General features: G+C 39.3%; 1 protein-coding gene across 1 annotated transcript; it reads right to left on the reverse strand.

Moving 5' to 3' along the window:
• Positions 1-1713: 1713 nt before the first annotated feature.
• Positions 1714-2232, reverse strand: MSGN1 (mesogenin 1). Its single transcript, XM_074921995.1, has one exon. The coding sequence runs from the start codon at positions 2230-2232 to the stop codon at positions 1714-1716; it is 519 nt and encodes a 172-aa protein (XP_074778096.1).
• Between the last annotated feature and the right edge of the window lie 9016 nt (positions 2233-11248).

The raw sequence follows: 11248 nt of genomic DNA on the forward strand, positions 1-11248 counted from the left end.
GAGAAATCTAACATGGGTTAAAACAACAGAAGCATATGGGACATGCTTACATGTGATTACATCTTGGGTGACTGTGCTACCTGCATAAATCTGAATGTAGCTGCTTTTTTGAGACACTGATGGATTTCATGGTGATTGCTCCAATCCACACATACCACATGAGAAGAGCACTGAGTCATCTTAGGCTGAACTTTGGAGAAAAAAAATGTATAAAGGCAATTGTATTTCCTTCCAAATAAACAGAAAGAGGGAAAGAAAAAAAGAGTCGGATGCAATAAAATTTTAGCTTTGTGGTGCTCTGCTATGGCATGCATCTGCTACAGGATGTATCCATGATCCTAAATCATTGCCCCACACAGACATGTTGATCTATCCATCCCGGTGAGACCAGCCTGTTACCTCCTGGCTGCTGCTCTCTCTGTGCCTTACATTTCCCCGTGGAGAAAAGGTTAATCTCGCCTAATTAGCACCACACAACTCAGCCTGGGATTTTGCTCCTCTCTCCCTGTTGCTGGCTTCAGCACAGCCAAGTCTTATGAATCAGTCTGCAGTGAGATTTACAAAGCAACCCATATTTCTAGTGGTTCTGGTGACACCTGTGTGATACCTATCAGATGAAAGTCAAAGTAATTAAGGCTATGTCCTCATTTCTTTCATTTTTGAAGGGTTTTGTGTGTGTGTCTGTGTTTTACAAAACTGTTACTAGCTGTAGGAAACAGCTGATCCAATACCTTTTAATAAGGAGACATTGCAGCTACTAGAGACCTCCTAGGTTTCATTACACCTTGAGAAGGATAAAATTTTGCATCTTTCCAATACCTGAATAAATTTATTTCATGTTAGATAGAAGGAAGATAACTCAGCTTAATCTTATTTGTTCTAGCAATTTGATGTATGAATATCTTCCATAATTTATCAGAAGCAAGGAGGTTTTATACATTAAATACAGAAATATTATGTTTCTAAATATATTAATAAAGATAGTATTTGTCAGCAATTTATCTATACAATGTCAGTTTGCTTATATTTAATTTCCAATATTTATTGGTCACTGCTAGATTTTATTTATCTATCAATCAAATATATAATACAAGATACAGACTATGACACTGATATTTATTTGTTTACGAGAAAGATGTTCTCACTATTGTTTAGTTTCTTGATTTTTAGATACAGTGGAAATGTGGATAAATAGACAATACTTGAACTAACTATACATGTTCTTCCTCATCCTAGCATTAAAGTGCCAACAAATCAATACACTTAATATTCTTATAGTGTTGTCATTTGCATTTTTAAAATTCAGTTTAAAACATATGGATTTGTATTGGATACTATTGTCCTTATTAAACAGATCAATCAGAACAGTGATATGTAGATCCTAGGAAGATCAGTTGGCTTTTTTTTTACTTTTGTATCAGACTAGGTTTAGTATTTCTCAGAAGCTTATTATTAAAAAAAAAAAAAAAAAAGACATGAAAAAAGGCAAAACTTCAAAACTTCTGTCTCAGTAACCTGCAGCTCAGGTTTTTAGGTAATCCTACATCACCTTCCAGAATTGTGTCCTATGTACAACGGTGGCCCTCGTTCTCCCTCCCTTGCTTCGTCCTCCTCTTACACCCTGTGTCCGTGTACTCTGGCAAGGAAGAAATCTTGCTGGTTTTTTGTTTGTAAAGACCCTGAGCGTGCCGGGGCGGGTGCTCCACATGCCATCTACACCCGCTTGACGCTGTTGAGGAGCTCCGTCAGTTCGCTGATGTACTTGATGGTGTACTTCAGGGTTTGTATTTTGGTGAGGGGCTGTCCCCTCTGGCTGTAGACGGGGGGCAGGTAGTTGCGCAGCGTGTGGAGCGCGTCGGCCAGGGTCCTCATCCGCAGCTTCTCCCTCTCGCTGGCCTTCCTCCTGCGCTGGGCAGACATCCGCACCTTGGTGCCCTTGGGCAGCCGAGCCTGCCCAGGGCTGGGCAGGTAGGCGGGGGGGAAGTCCACCAGGCTGTAGCCCACCAGGCTGCCGCCACCGCCGCTGCCGTAGGGGGTCTCTGCCGCCACCGGGCAAGGGGACGTGGAGTAGGATTCGAAGGAGGGTGTCGGGGATAAGCTGTGCGGAGACGAGATGGGGTGCAGCTCGAAAGCCCCAGTGGCACCTTTCCAGTCCCAGGATGATAAGCAGACAGAGTGCTCCGAACCCAAAGCATCTTCCATGTTTATCAACGTCTCATGCAGTTTGTCCATGCTGGAGGAGCGCTTGGGAGAAGCAATGCCCTGCCCGCCAGCAAAGGCTGGGGCCTCCGGCTGCTGAGACCTTTTTATGACAGAGGGAGGAAAGTGACAGAGTGGGAACGTAGGTTTGGTGAGAGGAGTTCAAAGGAGCACCACAAGTGCTAAGATGGAAAATGAACTCCTGATGTGCTAGTTTCTTCTCAATGATAATTATCAACCTTCAGCTAAAAAGCCTTTAAGCTAACAGGCAACAGTGAGAAAGGAGGAAAAAAAGATTATCTTCTTGCAACTAAACCAATTAAGGCTGCGCATCTACATGCAACGTTGCACTGGGGGGATAAGTGGTGAGAGAGGAAAAAGAAAATTAACAATTTTACAAAACAATTTACAGATGTAGAACTTAAAGATAACGACCACTGAAACAAACACTGAATTTAAGCCACCAAGCCCTGATTTCTGCACAACTATTTGAAGGTGATGGCACTACAACAGTGATGATTTGATCCATGATGACTGCTACTGAAGTAGTCTCTTATTATCTGCATCTTAATCGTGAAAATCAAAGACAGTTTGTTTGGATTTGTGCATGTGGATTCCTCTTCTCATTAGATTATAAATTCTCTTTGGATCATTTTGGTTTTCAACAGGAGAAAGAAAGAAAGAACAGCAATGCATTACCTTCAGTCTGTAGATTCATTTGCTATTTTAAATCATGACTGGGAAATCAAAAAGGAAATCTGTAATTGTAAACAAAGTTAAAGTCCCATTTAAATAAAGAAATAGGAAAATGTAATTTAAAAAATAAAAAAGTCTAAGAAATAAAATAAACAGTGTATAAACTTTGGGCCCAGACAAATATTTTACATAGAAATTTAATCCAAAGTAATATACAGATTAGACGCGTGTGAGACTAGAAGCTAGTTCTGTAAAATTTTCTACCTCTAGGAATCCATTCTTCTGCCAAAAAGAGTTTTTCCAGCCCTGACTCAATGCAACAGTCAAGTTATATGTTAGGCAGTTCAAGTGAAGATGTGTATCTTAGAAATTAATAGCATTAATAATGAGCACTTTTCATCTCTAGGCTTCAGAGCAGCTTACAGTGATGATTAATGATCTCTATTACTCTCAGGAAATGGATCAGCAGAGTCAAGGAGTAACTTGCCCAAAATCACACAGCAAATCATTAAGAGAGCCAGAAAAAACTGTTCAAAACGACTGAGTTCTGCAGTTCTACTGAGCAGCTCGTCTGCCAGCCATGACTTTTATTGGCCCATAAAGGAAGCAAAATATAATATATAATGAAAAGAAGGGGAGAAAGAATGCCAGTCTGTAGGAAAAAGTAAAAAGGGGTATCTTTTAGAGATTCCTTCTGTGTAACAACCTTTGTGTGTACCACAATCCACCCTGAAAAAAGTGTGTGGAAATGCCTCTGAATGGCACATGGCTGAAACAAGCTGAGGATTTCTGGAATACACCCTTTCTTTCTGATTGTGAAATCCTCACTACAACAACTCAAAAAACCCCCAATCCAATATTCACCATAGTCATTACGATGGCTTTTGTAAATTTTTATGAGTTTAAGATCAAAATTTTGGGAAGCGGCTTGTGGGAGACTTCCAGATTTTAGGCTGAGATGAATAAGGAAGAAACAGAAAGTCAAGGATTTTTACCTTTCAACCTAGGCTGAGACAGTTTGACCATGATGACATCTACCACACACAGGAACTCAGGGCACAGCTCTCCACAGTCAGGATTGCTTTAGATTTTATGGTTACCCTTTTGTATTCTGAGCTCTGCTTTGCTCCTTAAGGAAAATAAGCTGAAACAGTACTAAGAATCACAAATGCCTGCTACAAATTAAAACTAAGATAAACAACAAGTATTTTCTGTGACTTCAGTGATGAACTGAATGAGTTTCATTGAGCAAGAAGACAACAGTCACAAGGTCACAAGTTAGACACAAGGTCTGATTTAGCATAAATAGGGGACTCAGTTTTGTCTCAGTTAAAATCCCTCTCACACTCCTTTTCTCTTTTCCTCTCCATATTAATGTTTATAGTGCCTTTACCATTTGACATGTCCCTTGCTTTTATTTTATGTCTTTCCATTTTTTGGCAAACACAACCACTCGAAGTCTACAAATAGACAAAAATCAGAAGGGGAAGGTGGAAGAGGAAGAAATTCTACCAGGGTGTGTCAAGCAAAAGGAGCTTGCAAATATATGTATGTGTGTATATATATAAATATATTAAAATACACATATTGAGCATATATATATGTATATACTGCTCAGCAGTTTTGATTCTGGAATCAAATGTTAATTAAATGCAGTCAAATTTAGAAGCAAATATTTCAACAAGTCACTTGTTTGCTGACATAAAGAATGCACGTTACTAGTTTATACCCCTAATCTATGAGTAAATCATAGAACGTGCTGCTCAGACATCAAGGGGGAAAAGACTTTGTACACGTGCAAGATGCCATTGCTGTAAATGACAGGTGAACACAGCCAGATTTCATCTCTGTATTCTGATATATAGGGATTTGGATGAGATTTGGCAGGGAAAAGGAATGCAAGTTATAAAAATAGCTGTATCTTTTCTTGTATCTTATGGGTAAACCTTTAGAGCAACCAAGTCAGGATATTAAAGTATGTGGACAACTGCTCTGGTTGCATGAAAAATCACTGGATCTTATAAGCTTATCTCTTATAAAATGTTACATGGGCAAGAAAATTACAGGCTTTTCTATATTAATAGATAATATGGAGCTAATGCTCAGACTTGAAAATTGCCTTGCAGTTGCACATACTGTTTTATTACGATCATGCTCCAGAGTGCTATCTTAGCTTGGACCCACCTAGCTATGTCCCAGATATTCCCTGGCTGTGCTTCAAGGGATGCCACCAAAGGCATAGGCATGAGCAAAGGGTTTACCCATGCGAAAGCAAGCTTTGCCTTAGCATGTGTCTTCAGAGCCAAAGAATGCGCTGTGGCCCTCTTTGCTCTACTGATATAGATGCAGCCAAAGGTTCAATTTTGAAAAATACCCACCCATTTCTACCCACAGCTCACAGGTTCCCAAAATGTACTTACAGGAAGCATGCCTCAGTTTTAACCAAACCAGGAAGGTACCTAACATCTCTCTACGGTCCATAGCCTATGTAAGACAATAGAGTCTCATGGTGTGTAGCTGTTCTTGGATTAGCTTCTTTTGGATACTGCTACATTTCCACCCACAAGTATGACAATCCTCAGTTAGGAAATTCTAGAATCCTCAGTTGGGAAAATCTCACAAAGTAGAGACAATTCTAACAGGCAAAAATTACTGGAAATGGTAGAACAGTTCACAGTGCTGTTTTATAACAGGGCCTTAAAAAGTACCATACAGAGGAAGGCATGGCTACAGGCTGGATAGCAGGTTGATTTTTCTCTACCCTATGACTATTTGATGCTCTCTCACTAAAGAGCTAATAAAGTCTAGTATTTCAGATGGCACCTTCCTAGAAAATAAATACACATTTAAAAAAAAAAATTTAAAAAGTGTTTGCAATCTTTATTTTATTCTACCTCTTGCAAATTTTAGGAATTCCTTTTTTGTCTGTCAGCCATGTCAAAACATTGGAGGGTAGTGAGGTATGAGGCTAACAGCAATGAAATATGAACTGACACTTGAAAGATGATAAGGCATTTTCTGCTTGACTGATAGTTTTGATTTTCATTTCAGTCATTTGTTCGGCAATATAAAAGTTAACATCTCAGTCTTCATCTCCTTTAAAATGAAAGGTTCCCTGCTCATATTTCTGAATTCACTATGAAAGGGAGGAGAAGCATGGATGCACAGAAGGAACAAAAATTTTTCCCTTTAAAAAAAACTACCCACAGATAGGGATTTTTTAGAACTTTCATATGTGTCTGATTCAGGTTTTAAATTTAAAATAAGTTGTCCATACAATCACTGCCATCTGCAAGTATGGTAGATAAATGGGGTTTTTTGTGTACAATTATTTAACTATCGATCTACATATTTTTTTTTTCTGTGTTAGAGTGTATTTCTACCAAGCAGTGAATTTAGTAGGAAAACCAGACTTGTAACAATAAGTTAAAAAGTCGTATCGGATGGGAAGAATGCGGGCTGAAACTGAGTAAACGTGGATAAATGTGCTTCAACAGGACTGATCACAAAACAGTCAGCCTCCCTTTACAATTAGGACAGAAGTCTAGTCTTATTTTATTGACAAGAAGCAGATCATACTAATATCCTTGTAGAGCACTTAGACGATAAAGCCTCACCTTGCAGTTTGTACCATGAAAAAATATCTGCCTCCCAAAGCTTTTAAAATCACTTAATCTCTTATTTAAAAAGAGGTTTCCCAAGTATTTGCTGCTACACCGCCCACTTGCTGTGGAGGTGGCTGTTACCATCCTGCTTTAGACAGGCGCAGATGAGGAGTCAATCGCTCCTATATAAAATGGGGGGTGAGCAGCTGCAGGTCTCAATAACTTCAGCAGGCGCAGCAGGTGTTCAACACTTCCGAAAAACAGTGTTGAACACCTCAGTTTACACTCAAGCTGGCAATAAAGGAAGGAAAGGATCAACCACATTTGTCACATTAGCCACCAGACAATGCTTCTCTGCTTTTTAAGGCTTTCCCTTATTTTGGATAGATGCTTTTTTTTTTTTTAAAAAATGCATAGACATTGCAGCTTTTTTTCTACTTGTGGAAGATGGTTTAATCTGGGTCCTACCTCAACTGGAATAAATAAGACTTCTAGGTAAGCAAGCTGGTCAACAAAATACATACTTTTTTTTTTTTTTTTTTTAATTTTTTTAATTGAGGTTAATATGCCAAAGAATACGGATGAATAGCTAGCTACAACTCCCAGAGGGAAAGGAGGCAGTAAGAGAACCAGGATTGATCCTGATTCCAGCCCTATGAAAGGGAACCCACATCCCTTACGATAATCAGTGAAAACTGTAAATTGGATGTCTAATTGTTATTACCACCTTTGGCCAAACAAACCTGTGGTTATCACAAGAGAAAATGTTATTCACGTGCAGAAGACCAGAAATAAGCTAGTTTTGGTGATGTTAAAAAATCCTGCCATAAATGTTTAAGACCTTTAATGTTCTCAAGGGCACAGCTCCAAAATGCCAAAGAGCATGGAGAAGAAACATTCAGGTTAGTAACATTGATTTCACTGGAGCTTTGCATAGTGAAAAGCATCTCTCTGGCATTGCCCTGGCAGGATCAGGACCCATTTATTTGTTATACATCATCAAATGTAAGTATTTGATCCTCCAAATAGTGGCAGTCTCCATGAACCGACAAGTGACATCAGCTCGGCAATTCATTTAAAACATCTGATGTTCAAGCAACTGGCTTCCCAGATGAAAAGCCCTACGTGTGGAATTTACACCTACCCACCTTTTAAGTAGGAAGTTTATTACCTAGTGGTTTTCAGCTGATATTTAGGAATGTCTTTTTAATACCCCTGTTAACAGAAGTTGAAAGGAGGTTCAACTACGTGGTTGGTCTTTAATGTCTACTGGCTACTTCAGCCAGAAGGAACGGGCAAAGTTGGGGGAGGAAGGGGAGCCTAACAAGGTTTATTTTTCTCAGAAAATGAGAAGTAACATATTATAAAAATAATAGAAGCTGTTTCAGTAAGAGAACTCCTTTATTGCTTAGTGCAGCTTAATTGTATCGGCTTTCACATTTGGTTTTAAAAAATTTTGCCTGCTGTAATGAAGTGGACAGTTTTTCATGGGAGAGGTGGAAGGTTACCTCTTGCAAATATTTCAAGATCATCAGCAATGCCTCCTTTTCTACCCAAAAGCATGTGTTCAAATTTAATAAATGATAAAGTACAACACAGTTTGTCTCCAGGTGTTTCTTTTACTCTCCCCATGAACAGCTTGATGATTGCCTTTGCCGTGTGTGATAGTGGTTTCACAGGTCTTTTTTAAAAAACGGGATAGCACCTAAGGGTTTGTACTCTTGCTTTCCTGCTATTACAGGCCTTTCATGCCCTGTTCTCTATATACTTCATTTTGCAGCATGATGAATTTTCCAAAACTGGGTAAATCTTACAAGAAATTTCAATAGCAAGGAAAATTGCATTAAAAGCTCAGTTGTGACTATTTCTAGTCAAGCTGCACAGCTGAAGCTGGGTGTTTGTGAAGGCAGTTATTTTTCAATTGCTGTGATTACATTCCAGCTCAGGCTGTTCCTTTTCATCCACTGAACCTCCTCATCAGTACCGCTCAATTCTTCCTCCCCCGTGTCCTAGCACTGACGTGCAGAATTTCTGCATGCTGCTAATAGAAACTATGTTTCATCTCAGTGCTAAATGAAGTTATGCTCTGGGCACAGACTGCAGCTCAGTTTAATAATTATAAAATGGATCCATTGTCTGGGTAAGAGACAACATAACAAGTGTTAGATTACAAATTTTATTTAGCTCTTACATATTTCACATTCTGAAATAAAGAGCTGTGTGCCTGCTCAAGCCACCTTTCAAAAGCATGTGGTTAACCTGTGGGTGAGGACCATTGATTTTAAACTGTGATCATAAATTTCTTGGCAAGTTGCTAAATCTTAATCACAGTCGGTCCCAGAAAAAAAAAACAAGTCTGTCATTCAGTCTACTGATGAACATGAACGGCACATTAAGTTTGGGATATTTTTTTGCATTTGCTCCGACTGCTTCCATGAATTTTGCCTAACAAATTAAATTCAGTGTTATAACAGTCCCACAAATACATTTGAGTAAAATCATTCCCATTTTTTTTATAGGTAACATTGCACACACAGAGGTTTTTAGATTATACTGAAATGGGGGAAGTAGTTAATGTATAGGAGAGCAGAGCTGACATTCAGAGGGACTGGACAGCTTGAAGAAAATGATCCAGGAGCACCCTGGGAGGTGCAAGAAAAGTAAATGCAAAGCCCTGTGCTGGGTGGGATAACCCCACGCAGCAGTGCAGGCTCAGTGGGTTGACATATTGGAGCAAGTCCAGAGAAGGGTCACTAAGCTGGCCAGAGGGCTGGAGAACACACTGTATGGAGAGAGGCCCAGGGAGTTGCTCTGTCTAGCCTGGAGACAAGAAGTCTCAGGCGAGATCTTACCACTCCTGGCGACTACCTGATGGGAGAGTGAAAAGAAAGCAACCAAACTCTGAAATTCACAGTGGAAGAAAGAGAGACAACAAACACATCAAGCTCTGAGTCTTGCAAGCCTTTGACCTTTCAATGATGCATTATAGGTTTCCTGCTGTACTTCTGGTGGTAGAAGACATAGATATTTTTCCTGCCTGATTAGATTTTTGGACAGCTGTGCTTGGGTGACAAGGGCATGGTGCAGAGGTCTGTATTCTCTACCACTGAAGACTCTCATCCTTTTCTTTGACTCATGATCAGCTTTCATTTTCCACCTCTTCTCAATTTTTCTCTCTCTAGCTTGTCCCATCTATCAATAAACATTTTTTCCCTCTTTTCTCCATATTTTCTTTTCCTTTCTCTCTGTTTTTTTTGTTTGTTTGTTTGCTTGCTTTTTAAGGTTTTTCAGTCTGTTTCTCATTCTTTTGGTGCTTCTTGATACTAGTTGACAGTAGAACACAGTGCCTTTTTTAATATTCCCTGCCCATATAAATCTCTTTATCTGCTGAGTTGCATGGGTAAAGTTAATGTTAGAAGCAGGAAACATTTAATTATCCGCTTGAAACAGGCTTGTCAGGAAGTCCAAAGCACAGGTTATTGAATAAATAGTCACAGTAGTTATAGTTATCGTATACAGTTACAGATAGGGGCTCAGTTAAGGTTGTCAAGTTGCAAGAAGTAATTTACTTTAGGCCACCACTATTTTGAAAACTTATATTATTTTCATTCCTATTTTGAAACACACGAGAAAGAAAATACCTGAATTCCTACCAACAAAACTTATGTATGGGCCAGTAAGTCAAGCTTATAAAGCTATTAGGTCAAACATAGAGAAGATAAAATGTAGAACTGGTGGGAAAATGGGATTACTGATCAAACTCTTAGCTTGTCTTCACTCTGAGAGCCCATTTAACTGTATGCTGCTGACCACACCATCACTCTGATGAAACACAGACATCTGGTTTGCACCCTAAATTCCTGCCTAGTTAATGTTGACTGGGATGTGTAAAATTGGGGCATGCATGAATAAGCAGGTAGATCTTACACCAGCAGGTATGCAAATCTTGAGGGCAACTGGTTGTGGCAAAAATTCTGCTTAGGGTCCAGTTTGCTGAAAACCAGGGATAACAGTAAAGTGCTGTCTGGAGAGGCAGCACAATCACACAGACAGGAAATCAGTTCACAAACGTCTTGTTCTCAGCCCTGCTACTGACCTGCATGATCATAAAAAGATCCTGTCTTCTGCTCCTACTCCTCCAAATCTCTCCCTTCTGTAGATATAGCCTGTGTCAGGAGAGGGATTACCTCTCTACAGAGATCTTCTGCATGATGCCCACCAGTGGTTAACTTAAAGCTTGTGACACTGTCCTATTACAAAATACTGTATAAAGTGGAGACAGTATCAGAAAACAATTAAACCTAAATTCTCCAGGTAATATTGCTTTAAGCCAGTTGAGCCCCCAGAGAAATGTTTTTACTGAAGTAAATACTGGCAAATGGGTTGTAGTAAAAAATAAAAAAAACACCCAAGCAAAGAAAACCCAACCCAAAAACCAAACAAGCCCAGAAAAGAAAAAAGGGGGAAAAAAAAAAAAAAAAGAAGAAGATAAAGTTTAATTTCCCTGACATTGACCTGCCCTGTCAGGCTGGGATTCACATTCATCCATCTCTTGCTCTTATCTGTTACCTGACATTCTGTGATGAGTTGAAAGCAAAGTAACACAGATTGATAGTGCTCTCTTTTGAAGAACAAAATGTACCAAGAACTGAATCTTCAAGTACATTCGATGCGAAGTTATCTCTCAAACTGAAGGAACGTCTTTTAAATCAGAGGGAGGGAAAGAAAAAAAAAAAAAAAAGTACTCA

The sequence above is a fragment of the Athene noctua genome, chromosome 1 (assembly GCF_965140245.1).
Source record: "Athene noctua chromosome 1, bAthNoc1.hap1.1, whole genome shotgun sequence".
NCBI classification, from domain to species: domain Eukaryota; kingdom Metazoa; phylum Chordata; class Aves; order Strigiformes; family Strigidae; genus Athene; species Athene noctua.